Genomic DNA, 19595 nt, shown 5'->3' on the forward strand with positions numbered 1-19595 from the left:
TGCGATTGCGAATACGAATCCTTTTGGGAATACAAACTAGGGTCAACTCCACTCCTTTGGTTATCGGTCCTTGGATAATCCTGGTGCTCTTCTACTGGTTTATAAAGCTACCAAATGCGAAATACTCTAACATTGATTCGGGATCGGAATCGAAATCGATATCGGAATCGGAATCGGGATCTCTTATCGTAGCACTTCCAAGGACTTGGCTCTAAATCTAGGTTATTGCATCCTTGGTCCTTCGTCTTGCTTTTGTTATCGCGGTTGGCTGTGGATGTGGCCGTAAGGGGCGGGGTGGCGGGGGAAATATATTACAATAGGTGTGGGCAGGAGGATGAGGCTCGGATTTGACCTTGGTCCGACCTCTATCTTGGCGAAGGCGACATCGTTGACCGCGCTGTTGGTCGCTGCAGCGCAGCCGCCGTCGGCGCTGCCGTCACAATCGTGTTGACCTGTGGTGGTGTGTGTATGTATGCAAGTGTAAGTGGTGAAGTTCATGAAGTGCAATGAATATGGTGAGTTCGATTGGTTGTTGTTCCGTTAGTGCAGTGTAATGCGTGGTGAATGTGGGGGCGATGGATGGTGTGGAGTGCGGTGGAGACAAGAAAGAAGCTCGATTACATGTCTAGACGAGGTGAGTTGCGATTTACTTTGGAATTTCCATCGATTATCTCCACGGGCTCCGCGGGCACGTAGGATGACAGTCCCATCAGCCCGAAGATATCCGGCGTATAGTTGCGCACCTGCGACGAACTGGTGGGCGTGGCCGACTTCACTTCGCCAGCTAACGGGATTGGATAAAACAATAGGTAAGTTTTTAGTGGATAAATTCCAGCTTATCCTTGGCTTTAGGACCAAATTGTATGAAGAATATAGTAAAAGAAGTAGAGTTCACCACTTCATCTTACCTGGAGTGGGTCGCATCCGTGGAAACCGGGGCGCTGGCGTCTGGTAAACTGGCCTGGGTGCCGACGCGGATGCCTCGTGGCGTTCCCCCTCCCTCAAGCTCTCCGCCTTGCCCTCCCGGCTGCGGTGCTCCTGGTGCCTCGGCTGCGGCGTGACCACGTAGACCTTCTCGTTGGTTTGCGGCAGGATGGCCACCTGGGCCTGGTTCCACAGCTCCTTGGGCGTGGGAGTGCTGCGCACGTAGAGCGGTGCCACCGCCGGCGTCGTTGAGGTGGTGCTGGTGGTGGGTGGTGCATCTGTGGTGGTGGTGAACCCTGGACTTCCTTGATTTGTGTTCATTGCTGGCGTGGATCTTAGACGATGTTGACCATCGTAGTAATCAAAGTGCAGGCGATTATCGTCGATGGGCTGGAAACCCTTTGATCCCCGTTCGCCAAGCAGATGCAGTTGCTCCAGGTTGTTGATTGAGGTGGACAGATCCCCGGCATCGGTGGGCGGAGCACCGCCCAGTTCGAAACCCTCACCTCGCGTGGTTTTCGATTGGCGCTGGCTGTGACCCACCGAAATGGGCGGCGGTGTGGTTGTGGTGGTGGTCAGGTACTCGGATGGGATGTGCTTGGACCTGCCCCGGATCGTCGGTGTGCTGGGTCGATGCGAAAGGGAATTGTACTCCTGCTCGGTCCATCCATCGATGTTGTGCTGCAATCGCATGATGTCCACACCCAAAACCTGACCGGCTGGTTGCCTCTTCGTTTCCCGCTCCCGCTTGAGCAGCTCCCTCAGGTTGGAGGCCAGGATCTTGGTGAGGTACTTGGTGGTGCGGCGGGCATTCGGTGGTGCCGTAACCGTAGCCGTGGCCAGCTTGGACTCCTGCTGTTCGTGGGGTTCCTCCTCCAGATCGTTGCTGTGATGGTTATGGTGGTTACCCTGGTGGTTCCCTGGGTGATTACCCTGGTGGTGTTGCTTTGTGGGCGTCCAACTCTCGAAGGGGCGTGGCCTCTGCTTGGTGGTGTAGGGTATGATCACCTGCTGCGGACTCGGCGGCGACATCCCCGCAAACTGGCCACTGGCATCGATGGCTCCATAGGTGGAGGTGGGCGTGGGTGGCTGCGTGGGCGTGTACACCTGACTCACCCGGAAACCCAGATCAGCGGGGTCGCGGGTAAAGGGTCGTCCACCCGCATGGTTAATCGGTGAGTCGAGCAGTCGCTTTGGGGTCTCCCTTCCCCTTCCGATTCCCTGACGGAAATTGTGGTTCTGCTGCACTGCAGCCAGGTGGTTATTCAACTCCACAGCGGGCGAGGATGGAGGTGGAGCCGGCGTCGTGGTGGTGGGTGGCAACTCCGTGGTGGTGCTGTACACCAGGGTGCTGGTCTCCTCCGGGAACTGCTCCGCGTAGTAGAAGTTCTGCTCCTGCTCCTGCTCCTGATCCTCCTCCTGCTGCAATTGCTGTTGCGACGAGGCAGCTGGATAATTATCCGCCGGCGGTGGTTGCGTGGTGCTATCCGCAAAGTGACCAATCTCCGTGAGCAACTGGGAGGCGGGCAGATGCTGATGCACTTGGCCACTGCTCAGATCCTCCAGCTGATACCGCACCGTGCTGATGTCCACCTGGGGTTCCTCCGCCGCAATTCCACTTCCCTGATTGCCACTCGATCCCAAATCAATGGCATGCGATTGGACAAAGGTGGCTGGGTACTCCACGGAGGTCACGAAGTCCGTCACCTGGTGGCTCTGCACGATCTCGAAGTTGCTGGAACCACTGGGTGGTGTTTGTGCAGCTGGTGGTGCAGCAGTGGGTCGTGGCAGGGAGACTGGAACGGGTCGCACCTCCGACTGGGCCACGGCGTTCTCCTTCGGCGGACGGAAGGGTTGGGCTCCATAAAGCGGCGGCAATGGCACCGCCAATGGAAGGAAGACACCTTGGCTGGAACCTGGACGGAATTGCACCGCTCGCTGGCGTTGCTGGGATGCCTGGGCCAAGGGCTGCTGCAAGTTCCAAGTGGCAGGTTGCTGTTGCAAGGGAATGTGCTGCAGTTGCTGCTGTTGTGGGTTAACGTGCTGCAAATGTTGCTGTTGCGGAGGAACATGCTGCAACTGTTGCTGGGTAACTTGCTGCAATTGTTGCTGCGGAATATGCTGCAGTTGCTGCTGCTGCACTTGCAACTGTTGCTGTTGCTGTTGCTGCTGCTGCTGGTGCGGAGGAGCATGCCCCACCATGGGCACCCAGGGATACTTGTTGCACAAACTGCAGGGCTTGCCACCCGCATCGAAACCAGAAGCTGGCTTTGGATAAGCGTAACTCAGCGAATTGCTGCCACTCAGCTGCTGATCCTTGGTGGACTGACCAGCACCACCCCCAGCACCACCACCGCCGAGGCCAAACCACCTGGCCACGCGGGTCATGAAGCCAGCCTCCGGATTGGAAGGTGCCACAGAGGATGTGGCAACCGCTGGAGATCCTGCACCCGCGTGGGAAAGTCTTTGGGGAACGGGAAGTGGTGGCGGCACCAGATGATCCGCCGGTTGGGCGGGCAGGGATGAGCCTCCTCCACTTCTGGTTAAAGTTTGTGAACTGGCAATGGTCAAGCTGGAGGCCAAAACCAAGGTGAGAAGGCTCAAGCAACGCGTTCGCCTTTGGAGAGCCTGCGAAAAAAGAAGAGAGGAAAGGAGTTAATCCAATTAGCTGTCAAATTTCACTTTCCATCCCATAAATCCAGGCCAGACGCCAACGCTTCAGATATACAGATATATATATATAGATATATAATATAGAGAGCAGGCAATCCGGTTGCGCACCGAGATGAAAGATGTGCCACCAGTCGGGGCAGTTGGTCCAGTTCGTTTGGTTAAGTTGGTTTAGTTGGTTCAGTTGGACTGGCAAATCGAGAAAACCCAGGAAAAAACAAAACAAAATGACAAGGTCGAGCGAAAAACAATTAAGCATTTGGAGAAATTCGAGACTTAATTACCTTTTGGGGATTTAATTAATAATGAGTTGTTCACACAACAAGGACAATTTTAATTATTGAAACAAACGAAATAATATTACATTCAAACTAGTTATAATGAGTTTTATCGAATTGCAATAAATTAATCATTTTGCTAATAAGCTAAAATAAAAATAAAAACCATTTTTTTGTTCTAAAACCGAAAAACCGAATCCGAAATATATTCTTTTAATAAATATAATATTATGTTTAATTGAATTTTTGTTGGTCAATTAAGTTTTGATAAAATAAAACATCGATATTTCCGATTTTTAAATTGCGTTTGTTTTTTATTAATCTACTGTATACATATCAAATTAACTTTAAAATAAAAGCACAAGTCAAATAGTTGACATTGCGTAAATTTCCCTCAATTTACTGATCATCTGGCTTCGCTATTGTCTTTTCCAATTGTCGTAGAATAACGCAAGAAACGAATCACTATCAGGTTTTAGACCAACGATAATGGCATTTAAATTGAAAGACTTCCACGAAATGATTACTTCGGTGCCCGCCACGCAAACAAGCTGACTAAACTATAAAATATGTCGTGGCGAGATAAAGACCCAATTATCAAGTGGGGAATATGGGAACTCCTTTATGGATGATCATAAACGAAAAGCAAAGTTTTCCACTTAAACTGAAAATTTCAGTTGCGGAAAAATTTGCAATTGGTCTAGCTGAGTTTTTTTATTACTGCCAAATTGGCTCCACATTTTTATTAAACCGGGATATTTTTGACATTTTTAATCGATTGGTAATTTTGTGGAAACTATAACCCCATTATAACCAATAAGGATTGGACTTTTTTAAGAGAGACATAAAAGTCAGTATTTGTTTTTTACATTTTTTACTTCCTTAACCACAAAATCTCTGTAAAACGTACTTTTTTTTATAAAAAATTTTTAGGACTTATAATTTCTTGTATTTCTTCCTAACGTAATCGCATTAACTTTGGGAACTATAAACCACAAATGTAATGTTTCATATATTAATTTTGAGATTACTGGGGAAATATTTTATGAAAACATTCCAGTGAACAATTGCGGTTGAGAATTGGACTCCACTTTCTCCAGATTTGTTGGTTCGGAAGATTGGGGTTGGGTCGATGATGGTCACTTGTCCAAATTGATAATTAGCCAAGGTAAGTGGCCATCAGCTACTGGCCATCGCCCATTTCCCCCTCCAGTTTCATCTTCTCCGCTTTCCTCACCAACTCACTTCCTTCCACACAAAAAAACGCTCAACCGCAACGAAATACATAAAAATCCAGGGTGATGACTTCCTTTCCACTTATGTGCATCTCTAAACGACAATTTGCCATTATTTATGGCCATTATTATCGTCCGCTGATTTATTGCCAGCTGGCTGCACTGCATCCGATTCGAACTGACTGATGGTCATCGCAGAGCCACCCCCTCACAAGGTCGCCCGAAGGTCAACCGATATCTGCGAAATTGTGGGAAGTCTTCGAGAAATCACGAGAAAATTTCAGGTGTGGGAATTAGGATTCTGATCGGTGGAATACACTCATTTTTGTCTTTTAAATGAGAATGTGTGTTATGTTTCTTCAAATATGTAGAAACTTTTTTCAGAGCTTAAATAATTGGATTAATGAATTTAAAGTGGGTTTTAATAGCAATGTAATATTTCATATTTAATTCAAATAAATTTACAGATGTCTGTAATCTGCAAAAAGAATTATAAAAGTATTTAATTTTGTATTTATATTTTAAGTTGTTTTCAAATTTTAACAATTTCTCTATTTATCACACTCAATGTTGTGGAATTGTTTGCTTAAAATTGTAATATTAATGAAAATTAATAATTGTTATACTGTATTTAAATTGTTCAAAATAATATTCAAAGTATTTTTAAACATTTATCTTACTTTCGACTGTGATTCATTTAAAAATTGTTGTTTTATCTACCCGTAGAAGAAGCTAAAATCTTTTTGCTAATTACAATCTTTTGTTGGTTTCTATGCAAATCTTGTTTGTAAAAGGGGTGCTATCTTCAAAAGAAATCGAGGAGAGATGGTCGTCAATGGAGTGCCATGATCCCTAGACCCCATTTCCCAGTCCCCCAGTGAGCCGGCAACTAATTATGTGAAAATTAGCTCTCATTAATGTGAGTTATCAATAAGCAGCCAAAAACGGAGACAGCTGAGGGGCCAACAATGGGCGTTCACTTTCCCATAATTATTATTATTTTATGTGTTTATTCCGCCCGTTTCAGTGACTCTTATTTGGGATATCCAAGTCTTCATACTTCCACGTAAAGCTGAAGCTTGAGCAGAGCAGAAGCAGAAGCAGAAGCTGGCTGGCTCTTTGGGACCCAACGTAATTCAATTAAGTCCGCCGACTGGCGGTATGGGCATCAAGAAAACAAAGGCAGATCGGATCCGCGGGGGCCCACTAATGCCACCAAAGCCGATGCCAAAGACTCTGAGCCAGAGCCAGAGCCACTGCCAGTCAATCCCACTCGGTTGGAATCCACCTCGTCCACATGGCGATGTCGCTGGGTTGGCAATAAATCGAGGTCGCCGCAATTTGAAAAGAAAGTGAAATTCTGCAACTGTTGGCAAACAACCGAGCAGCTGACGGATGGAGGAGTCGTCTCCTACACTCGGAAAATATTTATTTCAATTGTACTATACTTTACATCAGTAGCAAATGGGTTACAAATAATTAGCTCGTTTATAAAGCCCTCTATGTAAATAAATACTTTGGCAATTTTAGCAGAATATTTGCAAACATTTGATTCAAACAAAAAAGGAAATAAAAATTACACAGCCACACAAAAAAAAAAAAATTTTCGGGCCCGGAGGTCAGACCATGTTTTCTATATGTTTTCAGGGTCGCTGAATCCGAATCCGAGGTCCAAAAAACGCCAGCACGTCAGGGTTCTGACATAACCTCAAAAAACCTCACACAAAATTATATTCGAGTCCGTGGGTCAGACCATGTTTATTATATGTTTTCATGGTCGCTGAATCCGAATCTGAGGTCTAAAAAACTCCAGAATGTCAGGGTTACGACATAACATCAAAAAAACCTGGAGTTTTTTAGACAACGGATTCGGATTCAGCGACCCCAAAAACATATGGTAAACATGGTCTGAGCCCAGAACTCGGAAAATAAAAATTTTATCAAGTTTTTGAGGTTATGTCGTAACCCTGACATTCTGGAGTTTTTTAGACCGCGGATTCGGCTGCAGGGGCCCTGAACACATATAATAAACATGGTCTGGCCCACGGACTCGAATAAAATTTTGTGTGAGGTTTTGTGAGGTTATGTCAGAACCCCGACGTGCTGGCGTTTTTTGGACCTCGGATTCGGATTCAGCGACCCTGAAAACATATAGAAAAAATGGTCTGACCTCCGGGCCCGAAAATTTTTTTTTTTTTTGTGTGGCTGTGTTATTGATGCAAAACACTTTTATAAATTAAAAAAAGCGTATAAGATCTGCATACATAATTTTATTTGAAATAGGTTATCTTAATAACAAACATATTATATGTTATAGAACTTGAATAGAACTATCTCTTATTTCCAGTTGAATAACTTTTACAGAAAGAGTTTATCTCCTTATAAAACTGAGGTAACATTACCAAATTTTTCGTGCTATGTAAATTCGACTGTACTTCAGTTCTTAAGCCAGCTTGTCTCTTGTTGTTTTAGTATAATTTGAGCCCTTCGGGCTGTGTTTTTGGCACTGTTTTCTCCGAGTGAAGTCGCCAGCCAGAGTCTGGGTCTGGATCTGGTCTGGGTGGCTTGGTCTTGGTCTTGGTCTCGGAACTCTGGGAACTCGAGGCAGGGAGACAGGGCCGCAAACTCGTTTCGTGTCGATAATAAAAGCAACTCCCGCCGGAGAGGATTCGCGGCCACATGCAACCTTGGCTTTGCACTTGAAAATGGCAAAAAAAAAAAAAAGAAAAAAAAAGAGACTCGCGGGGCCCCAAAAGCCATAGGGTTTGACAAATGGGGGCCCTGAAAATCCGGGGAACTGCACGCGATCCAACAATGTGCTTGGGAATATTTTTGGGGGCAAATAACCAAACCGCAATTGTTGGCCCGTCATCACATATGAGATACCGACTTGCCCCCCTCGCGAATCCCATTTTTTTCCTCCGGTTTTTTTTATTTCCAGCTGCATCTTCGCTCTTCTGCGGCTGCGCAAAAGTGAAATTGTCGATAAAAGTTGGGGGATCTTCGGCTGTTCAGCGGGGCGGGGATTAAAATAAAAGAAAAACGCAACAACAACAAAAAACTGTCACAGAGCGGCAGTAGGTTTTCCAAACAACAACAAAAACAACAGCAAACCATGAGTGTTTGCAGCAATATTTCACTTCTGCACAACACAAAAGCCAAAGAAATTAATTATGAAAATATACTCATATCGCATGCGGCCGTTGAAAATATTACTGCAAAAAGGAAAAGAAAACAGGCAGCCAGAAAAACAAAACAACAACAACAAAAAAAAAAAAAAAATATAAATAAAATAAAACAAAGTAATGGCAACAACAAATGCCTTTTTTTTATGGGCCGCAAGTCGTCAACCGCCAGCGGACGTGGCGTTGGAAATGCAGATGGATATGGATATAGATATGGATACGGGGATGGAAGAGGGGATGCAGATGGAGATGGAGATGGCAGCTATGCCCCCAGAAGTGACCCCGTGAGGAGATGCATTCAGATTTATTGGGTTTCCAAGCCACAGCTGGTCAATGGTCATGCTCATCCAGGGAAAACCAGGAAAACATCACGAAAAGCATCTCTCAAATGTATTCATAAATCAGGAAAACTATTCAAATTATTTTTATTTTTAATTGCACTAAAGTAGACGTTGGTCAATTAATAAAAAAGGTGATTAAATATTATATAATGCTGTGTTTTAACTATGAATTAGGGGAATGCTTTCAAATATGGGTATAATACTTCACGATCCAATTGAATTGCTAAAGTATTATGTATTAAAGTACGATTTTGTGAACAATTCCTGGGTAATTAACATCCACGTTCACTAAAATCCAGGAAGTATATTTATAGTAAGTATTTTTTATATATTTAATTATATCAGTAGGTCTTCAATATAAACATATTGCAATATGTATACGCCACATGCTAAAATGGTATGTTATATTTCTTTAAGCAAACGAATTTATATAAATGTTTTTATCAGGTAGAACTTGATAACCCTTGATCAGGGTTATCCTCTCTTAATATGAAATACAGAAATTTTTAAAGGTAATATTTGACTTAAATCTTCGTGACACCTTCTGATGTGTTGACATTAAGTGGTGGTAGCACCTGACACAGGTTGGCTGTCATGTGCGACATCACTTGAGGCAGATCCTAATGCAACGATTGCACAGTGCAATTCTATTGTTTACCCAATCCCACCGATCGTGACAACCTACACCCTAAAGGTAACGCCTTGGCCCCGTATCGATGCATTTATCTGGTCCATTAAGTGGCGCCCAACGCGCGGCTATCACTTTCGCTTCGTTTCGCCAACCGTTCGTTGGCAGTCTGGTCTCTCCGCTTTTCCAGGCAATGGAAAATCGTTTTCCGTATTTACTGTTAACTATTCACTATTTACGTTGGCCGAGTCATCATTCGTGGCGGAAACGTCTGTTGTGGTTGGTGTTTGGAGTTTCGAGTTTGGAGCTTGAGGAGATTTCAACCACTTCTTGGCGACAACTCTTTCCAAATGAAATGGCACAAAACGTATGCAAATGTGGGACAAATTGCGCGAAATGGCCAAGTGACATGATGACAGCGAAGACGTCGCCAATCAATAATTAGTTTCACCAATATTTCTTATTGACCACCGGGTTTCTATCGCCTTCCACTTACAACTCAAATTATAATTACGAATACTTTCGCAGTGACTTTTATCGATGAATGGAACTTATCTCGCTGCCCGTCAGCATTTTCATTCCCGGGACAGGTGTCTGTTGAATAATATAGGAGGCTATCAGATGGCCCACGATTAATGCGGAGTTGTATATATACTGAATTGGCTGATTAGTTTTTGTTGACGCTGGGCAGGAAATTGATATGTACGCGGTGGTGTGACCTTATTTACACTCGTAGTTAGTCATTAGAATCATTTTGGGACCTTGGATTCAGGGTAAACAGAATATAATATATAATAATATACATAATATATATATATTATATATAATGTATCTATTGACACTGATTTTTAGTTCTTCATAAAACTCTCGTGTTAATTTTGCAGTATTATAAAGCGTTAATTTGGTTCTTTATTCAGGTGTTATTTAATAATCTCTTGAACATCACTTATTCACGATTGAAAAGTTTATAAATCAGTCGGTTTTAATCTTATTACGTTAATTTAGTTTGCTTAGTATCATATTTTGTTTTTTACTGATTTACCTCTTTAACACTTATTCAAAATTGATTTTTTATGATCTTCATAAACCAGTTAGTAATTGTTTTGAACTATGTAATTAATGAAGTTTATTGCCTATCTGATGATTAAGTGTTAGCTGCATCTTCGATTTGAATATGCTCCTGCTACCAGTTTATGGTGGATGGTTAAAAACCAATGCCACAGAAGAGCCATAACATTCTACACTTCAGAGTGTTATTATCTGAAGTGTGTAGTTTCCCCCAATAAATCAAGTTGCACACAAGACGAAGCGTCGCTGTAATCACACTTTGCAACCACTGATTATTCGGGCGAAAAGTATGATGGCTCTATCCCGTGCGACATGAAAATTGCACACGGAGATCTGCTGCCGAAATCCGAGTCTCACCTCGACCGACAAAGTGGACAAGTAGGCAAGTGACCAAGTACCAAGTGGTCATTGGCCTTGTCACGACCCCCGGATTCACTCGAATGCGGATAATTCACGGAGCTGGCTAATTTGATTAGCTCCGCCCGCCACGCTCAAAGATTCAGCTGTGGATTTGGATGTGAATATGGATGTGGATGTGGATATGGAAGTGGATCGGGGCACCGAAAATACCAAAAGACATTTGCGAAATGTCTGTCATGGCTGCTGCCTGCACTCATAATTGTGCGATGAGCAATGCGCACTGATGATGATGTACCATACACATATATATTTATACTATATGTATGTAAGTATGATCGCACAGGAGCACCAGACGCAATGCGGAATAGGCAGCAATTGTGACAGCACGCGAGCAATTAACAAGTTTCCACCCAGCGTTTGTCGCATAACCCGATGGCTCCACATTCACCAGTCATTATAAACAAATTAGTGCATTGCATCGACCATCGGATCGCATCGATTCGACGAGAGACTCGAATGCAACGCAGCGATGTAACCGACTTTGCATAATAGTTGCATATACATCTATACATCTATATATATATGTAGCTATCCAGTCAATCCAACTCAATCCCAATCGAATACAATGGAGCTTAAGTCCCGATCCCGAGTCCCGGAAGACCGCAGTCGATTATTGCGGTCTTGTTCGTCTGGCGAGATCAATTACCACTTTCTGACTTTCTGCTCCCTGGCTTACGCACAATGTCCCACGGCTATAATGTGGAAATCTGCTCAAAACAAGGAAGGATGAAAGTGAAATCTGAAGGCTGTTCCACTCTGTTTTTGTCGAACTTTTTTGCCTACGATATCCTAAATGATAGTAAACACCTTTAATTATTAATACACAAAGCAAAAATCTCTACAGAAAAAAAAACAAAAAGGAAAATTGTCTTAGGAGCTTAATATTGTAAGAATATTATTGGATATTGTCATTTCTACTCGAATAAAAAAATTACAAGTTGATTGCAATTATTTATGGTTATTTCCCCTTGCTATTTTTTTTTTAGTTCTGCTGAGTACAATGATTAATTAGTATACTTTTTAGTTTTATTTGCATATATGTTGGTACTATATTTACTAATTAATTTTTCTTGTTCATAATTGTCCTGTTAATTGTAATAACAAGAAAGGAAGCTAGCTTCGGCAAGCCGAAGCTTATATACCCTTGCAGTCATCAAACATATCGAACAAAATACATAAAGGCTAACAACATCGAAGCTATGACGACTTTTCTATTAATTTTCCATATTTTCGACTATTGTTCATATGGCAGCTATATGATATAGTCGTCCGATTTTGATGAAATTTTTTTCTCGGTTCAAGGGTAGTTTATAAAGTCGATGTTGTAAAAATCATGCTCGTGGAATAAAAAACAACAACGTTATGATTATTTTGCGATTATTTCTATATATATTTTTTGATCTTTCCTATGGCAGCTATATGATAGGGTTATTCGATTTTGATAAAATTTAATCCGAAATTTAATAACCGTTAGAAAACGCCATCTTGAAGAATTCAAGTCGATCTGATCAAAAACAACGGCGTAATAATTTTTTATCCTTTATTTTTTTGACCTCTTGTATGGGAGCTATCCGATATAGTCGGCCGATCCGGCTCGTTCCGACTTATATACTGCGTGCAATAACTACACATCTTTTAGGAAAGTTTCAGCAAGATAGCTTTAAAACTGAGAGACTAGTTTAGGCAGAAACGGACAGGAGGACAGACGGACAGACGGACAGACGGACAGACGGACAGACGGACAGACGTACAGACGTATTTCGACTCAGATCGTGATGCTGATCAAGAATATATATACTTTATGGGGTCTGAGGTGTCTCCTTCACTGCGTTGCAAACTTCTGGCCAAAATTATAATACCCTTTGCTCTGCAAAGGGTATAAAAAGGCATTCCGAAATCCCAATGCCAGGCCAGCTAACAAACAAAAAGTGTTAACACGAAAAACAGTGCAAATATGAAAGACATATGACAAATTACTCATAAATTATCGAGTCCCATCTTAAATCAAGCAGTAAAGCGAGTGAAAAACAAATAGACGACGAAGGCGAGGCAAAACCATAATTGGCCAGAGTTGCCTGCATTAAGAGTTGGCAGTGATATAGGCAACCCTTCAGCCTTTATCCCCCATCTCTCCACCATCTCTCCCCCATTCACGTGTAAAAAGTGGAGTAAAAAGCAATAGGGAGCCGGCATAATAGTAATAATAATAGCACAAATAACAACAATACCGATTCCCAAGATTGGTAACATAATCGGCGCATTGTGGACCTTATTGCTGCCTCTTTTTTTCCATTGTCGCTCCACTCACCCACAGGTCTAACCCGATCCAATCCTATATATATGTATATATCTCCACCGATTCGGTGTGACCGTGGGGCACAACAATAAGAAAAGCGAACGAACCAAGGAGGAGCGGAGGGAAAAACTTGAATCGCCGAGGAGATGCTCGGGAAAAAAGTGAAAATTTGTCCGCGTCCAAAAATTATGCGCTTTTCACACGCGCTCCGAGTTTTAAGACGAAAGGGGTGGAGAAGGGGGAGGAGGGTTAAAGGGGGGCGGGGGGCGTGCCGCTTCACTCTCAACACTTGCGTGTAATTGTCGTGTGACAACGTGAGCTTGCCTCCGCCTGGAAACCTCTTTTTTCCCCCATAGAACCGGTCTGCTCCACTCCACAAACCCCCCTCCGAAATCCCCTCCCCCTTTTCCTCAACCCCCAAGCCATACACTTGAAAACTTTTGGACCGCCCGCTCCGACCGGCTCCGAGTTTGCTTCACTTTTTGCACGGATCGAGGGGAGCGGGGATCGGGGATCGGCGGGGAAATGGCCGGTATTCCGGCGACCTGCCTTGTGGGTTAGCGGGCAATTGAGCCACCGTGAAACGAATCCAGACAATCCACTCCTCTATTGTAACGAAATAAATTATAATTGAAATGCATCGTTACTCATTAGACTTATTGGGTTCACTCTTTAATGTACTGAAGATGCTGCTGTTTATGGGAAAGTGTCCTATTAACACAAAAGGTATAATTTTTCAAATATAGATGTGTAAAAAATCATAAATTAGATTTGATGTGAAATTCAAAGAAATAATAATGTTGATAGATAATCAAGTATTATAGATGGTTTGTTTTCAGTTCCATTTGCAAACATCTTAAAAAAAAAAAAAGTATTTTATGACCTTCACAGAATAAACTAAGAATGTTACCATAAATCTATGAAATTAAACAAGAGCTGTGTGTTAATTGCCATGTTTAATCAAATCAAAGGAGAGTTAGATTAGTTTTTTAGGTCTCCCAAAAGCTTGTCAAATAGAACTTGACCCACTGTGCAACGCCGACGCTGAACTTGGCTGTTGAAAACGCCAAATAAGAAAGAAGTTGGCTGAATAAAAACTAGCTCGGACGAAAACAAAAGTAAAAGTGGTTGTTGTTGTTGTTGGAGTTGGAGTTGCTCTCATTGTTGTCTTAGACTTGAAGTTCACTTTTGTTTCTAGGCATTTTCCTTTGTTTTTCTTTTACAGCTGCGTGTTGGGCGAGTTTTCTTTGCTCTTTATTTTCTTTTTATTTTCTTTCTGAGCGGGGGGACCGGGGGGGTCGGTCATAAAAAGTCGAGCACCTGTCCCCCAACCACCTGTTTTTTTTTTTTTTGGTCCATGCGGTAATTAAGATCGTTCGCTGGCCTAAGTGACGCCAATTAAGTTACGTTGGTCAGCCAGAAAGCAAAAAAAAAAAATAAAGGGGTCTTGTTTGACTTTTAGCCGCGTCCCTTTATCTATTTATTATTTTTGGGTGCATTTTCCCACTGGCTTGCTTCTCTCGCTTCGTTATGCAAGTTCTGCAAATGGAGTCTCGGGGAAATCTAGACGTGCCACCGCCGCTGTGGGAAAGAAAATGCCATCTTCTGCCGAAAACGACAGCCTCCAATTATGAAAGTCTTCGGAGTCTGCGACCGTGCCTCATAAATAATCTGACACTCTTCGTGGGCCGTTAAAATTGAAGTGAAATTGCAACTGATTATTTAAAACTATAGCCTATTTTTCGTTTCAGATTTTTTCGTTCCCTTGCCCAACAAAGCAAAGGCTGATAATATTTTTTAATTATAATTAAGTGTGGCTGCCAAGCGATGGTCGAGACAGATATTATATGGTTTTGGTTCGGCCCGTTAATTGCCGGCCATTGCCTCAATTGGTCCACTGTGCCGCGCATGTAACACACGGCGTATGCGTAATCCGCTAATCATATATCTCGCATATATCTCGCCATTAATCGCATAACTGCTCTCGTTTTGTGAAATAAACTCATTATACAATTGAGCGGGCGGCCTGAGATCGGAAAACAGTCTTCGGGAAATTTGAATTTGTGATTTCTGGCGATTTGCATAAAAAGAAGGTTTCAATTTCTCTTGTTAAACGGAAGCCCAGAAGAAATGTACTTTCCCAAGTCTAAACGGAAGCAAGTGAGTTGGCAAAATGCTAAGCTGATTGGGGGAAAGTATTATTGAAATTTAAAATTTGTTTAGCAATAAATCAATTCAGAGAGATTTTTAGTTCAAATGCAGCAAATTTTAAAATATTGGAAAACTAAATTTTAAATGATTAAACTTTATGAACTATCTGGTAATGCACAGTGATTTCTGGATCAAGTGAACGGGTTCTTAAAATATTATTCTTTTGCGCACAAGGTTTTCTCAATATCCAAAATTATATACAATAAGTAGTGTTCCACTAACAACAATTGATTGCGTATCCACACATAAATTAAAAGCTTGTATTAAACAATTATTTTCCAATTTATTTAACAGACATATCGACTCTACTTTTAATACCCCTTCATCACTAATAAAATGGAGTGCATAATTAATTGAAATGCAACCAGGCAACAATATGCTGCACTTAACTCGACAACCGAGAAATTGGAGGACTGGTTGGTTGGTGCAAATTGAGGCGTTTTTCGATTGCGTTTTATAGAGACGCCTCCAAAGCTGAAATGCACTTGCCGTGAATTCGGCAATTATGTGAATTATCGCACCAACAAATGGCCGTTGTTACTTCTTTCTACTTAAGGCGTTGACAGTTGGCTCCGGTGAATTACTATAAGCTGCCGTCATCGAAGGCGATTATGTAATGGCGGGAAGCGCATTAACCAGTCATTGACACCTTAACCCTTTGATGGCCCTCTGCTCCAGTGGTCGCCACATTTATGCCTGGCTGCCTATTGCTTTTTACGATCCATAAAACATAAAAAAAAAATACAAACACATAGATAACAATATAAAAAGTAGACAAAAATCAAAAGAAAAATTGTATCAAAAATCGGGGAATAATGAGAGTGCCGCCTCATAAAATGCAATTCAACAATTACACAATGGGAATTTCCGCGGCATTTTTGGTATGTACAATGCGATACGATGATGGCCAAGTGCTATGATATATTTAAACCGAACACCACCGAACATTCGGTGGGTGGCTAAAGACAATAAGGCAATGCCATTTCTGCACAAAATTTCGGGTCTGTTACAATTACGTGGCATACTTTACACAAGTACCGAGCATAATACCCATATTCGTCTATATTGGTCATGCATCTCGCGTGGTTCCAAACGGAAAATATATTCACAAAACAAAAAAACATAAAAAACATAAAAAAAAAAACACAAACGGGCAGAAAGACAAAAGCGAAAGAGAGTGCCTTTTTTCGATTTTCGATTTCAATTACAATGCGAACACCGCAATTACAATTGAAATGCACTCGGCGCACCTGTTACGCGTTTTTACCTGCGCCACCCAATTGGCCATGTGTGTAATCCACTTAGCCGTAATATTTTCTGGCTCTTGCGCAATCCAGTCGACCGTCGACCATGATCGGTATTCCGCCGAAGTTCCCGCGGGTCCATCCGATTTGTCAGACGATATGGTGCGTAATGATCATAAACCCCCAGGCGCAAATCGATCTAATCTGAAATCCGAAATCTGGAATCTGGTATCTGTGATCTGGGGTCCATGGGAAAGGGCAATCGGTGTTTTATTGGAGCACCGGCATCACGATCGTTGTGCCATCAATTTGGCAACTCAATGATCTGGCCAAAAAGATCAAAACGAGAGGATTGAATTGATTGATTGGCTATTTTGCCGCGATCATTGATCAATTTGCAGCCTTTTTTTGGGAGAGATCATTACGGTTATCATTGGCTAATGGGCCTTTGTGTATATTAATTGATTTTGCCCTGTAATTTGAACCTGGTATTTGCCTTCGATTTGACTCGGTCCGTGATTAATATGTAATTAATAACCATGTTAGGTTTAATGTCATTATTATACAGTCTACGAGAATATGTTAAATGCTAGAAATTTGATGAGAAATATATGTCATTCAATTTGCAATTTTTTTGCCCTATTGTTGTTTACTATCAATCAAACAATTTTCAACTTCTGATTTTATTTTTCTTAATATAAAGTTAAATAAATTGTTTTAGATACTGAAACGCAGCCGAAATATTTGAGTGCCAAAATTCTTAGTTATTCTTTGAGGTTCAATCTTTGTGTTTATCAAGAAGCATCGAATGTCTTAATCAGATGAAAACATCTCAAAGATTGGAATATGGGTTGGAAACAATAGAAGTTCTTTACATTCTAATTGAGTTAGAAAGCGATGAGCCATAAAGAACCGTATAGACTTTCTGGGTTTTATACGCATACGCATTTCCAGATATTTCTATATGGCCATCTGGGCTGATTTCCCTTTCCATTGTCTTCTTTCTCCCATCGAAAGTGATAACGAGCCACAGGCGATGATATAGCCCAAATATCGTCGCACAATCTCCATCCACAAAAGTGGCAATAAAAATTCTAAAACGTCGCCGCTCCGGGGGAACGAGAATCGCTCCGGTTCCCTCGCTTCAGAAGCGAAAAAAAATGAGAAATGAAGAAAACAAACCTGACCTACGAGACCTCTTCTGCGCTCGTAAACCCGATTCCGCGGTTCCGTGTGAAGAGTTCTTCAGTATTTCGGCTTGGCAACTCGCTTTCGGCTTACTTATCTTATGTTGAATTTTCCAACTCGATCTTGCACTTACCATTTTCCGAACAGACGACTTCTCGGTAATATTCTCAGGTGCTGCTGATGAGCTGCAAACACACACCTTCTCCTCGAAGGTCGAACTCCTCCTCTCCGCCGAAAATTGATTTGGATTTTCCCCGGCGAGCAGGTAAACTGCCCCCTGGCTACCTGTGAAATTCCTTTGAATTTCTCCGGCGATTTGTTTAACAACTTATCGATCGATTAATCACTACGCGAGAGAAGCACTCGAACAAAAAACCAAAAAAACGAAACAAAAAAGCTGATTGTAATTTTTGGCAATGCCAATTTTTAGCGGGGGTCACTGAATTTCACTTTTATTGCGCGCAGGGATGCTGGTGAAGATGCGGCGACCACGGCACACCACTGGCATATATAGCAGGCATATATCTTCCGACTGGATCTCGGAACTCCCAACCGCCGACGAGCGAAACGAAATGAAACTCGAAAACGAATCGAAGCGAGCACCGCCAAGTATCTGAATCTCTGACTGCACATGCGCGCATGCGCCCACGAACTGAGCGCTGCCCGTGGAAAATGCGGCAGGTAAGGCGATCCGCCGGTCGGGAGAGAGTGCCGCTTCCATAGAAGAGAAAGAGTGTGAGAGAGAGAGGGAGAGAGAGCGAGCGAGGGAGTGAGAGTGAGAGCGGTGATCGTGACGCGTCTGCTACGTGAGCGGCATTCGCTCAAAGGCAACATGCAAAATGTTGCAAATATCTGTGACAACGACTGCGGCAGAGGCATTTGCATCCGCAGCAGCAGCAGCAGCAGCAGCAGCAGCCATTAAGCCGAAAAAGTATAGATCTGGTCAAAAGGGTCATCGGAGGCCCAATGGAACCCAACTCGAGCTCGGGGGCACGGCTCCCTTGCAACACTGCCAATTAAACTCGGGTTCGGAGAGGCTTCCAAAAATATCTGATTTATCCTATGATAACGCAAAAAGTTAGAGATCTCTATGGAAAATATTTTTTCTTTGCTGCCAAATAAAACAAAATGCAATATATAGATAATATAAAAAGTTATACCGTTTATCAAGCATTTACATTTTGAACATCGCTGACAAATACTTTTTGGGTCTTTAAACAACTAAAAAAAACCATAAAGGTCTTACAAATATTGTATACTTTTTGTAAGAAAGTTATATAATTGTTGTTACCTCCTAGCTTAAATGGAAAAGATTTAGAACACAGTGCTTTAAAATACACACCCAAAAATATTTTCTTCTCTTTAATATTTATATATTATTTATGTAATAAGCAAACAAAAAGATAGCATTTGACCCTCAGGGATCAAGGTTTAAAAAATAGTGCCAAAAGGCTTTTCCATCTGAAAACAAAACAAATAAACTGGGTCGTTGCTTTGAGTTACGAAAATCAGAGTTTAGTAATGGACTTATTAAGTGACCCTTTTTGCCAAACAATTAGTTAGAGGAAACCAGAGGTCTAGTTGGTTTAATGATATTTTTCAACAGCAGTTAATGCACAAAAGTCACTGAAGTCAAATCGCAAGGCTTTGGTTTATGTTCCAGATAATTATTACTTAAACTGCATTTTTAACCGATTTACATTTAGATTCAGAATTATTTTTATAAAAAATGTTTTTTTCTAAATAAATAATCATTGAGTAAATCAATAAGTAAATTGCAAAAGTAAAAGGCATATTTTACGTACGTATTGTTAATTAGTTTATAAATTATCGAGTCTTGATTGCTTTGTGACTTGCAATTGCTACTTTCCCACTTGCCTTTCTTAAGAGTTCCAATTCCCTTTGAG

At 42.1% G+C, this 19595-nt stretch overlaps 1 protein-coding gene across 1 annotated transcript; it reads right to left on the reverse strand.

Annotated features, from left to right (window-relative positions):
• Positions 1-270: 270 nt before the first annotated feature.
• Positions 271-18329, reverse strand: LOC108094606. The gene is made up of 4 exons (XM_017195262.2): positions 17822-18329; positions 909-3552; positions 651-784; positions 271-452 (listed from the first exon to the last, which is right to left on the reverse strand). The coding sequence occupies exons 1-4, from the start codon at positions 17822-17824 to the stop codon at positions 366-368; spliced, it is 2868 nt and encodes a 955-aa protein (XP_017050751.1). The 5' UTR covers positions 17825-18329; the 3' UTR covers positions 271-365.
• Positions 18330-19595: the final 1266 nt, after the last annotated feature.

Source organism: Drosophila ficusphila, unplaced genomic scaffold (genome assembly GCF_018152265.1).
Source record: "Drosophila ficusphila isolate 14025-0441.05 unplaced genomic scaffold, ASM1815226v1 contig_198, whole genome shotgun sequence".
NCBI classification, from domain to species: domain Eukaryota; kingdom Metazoa; phylum Arthropoda; class Insecta; order Diptera; family Drosophilidae; genus Drosophila; species Drosophila ficusphila.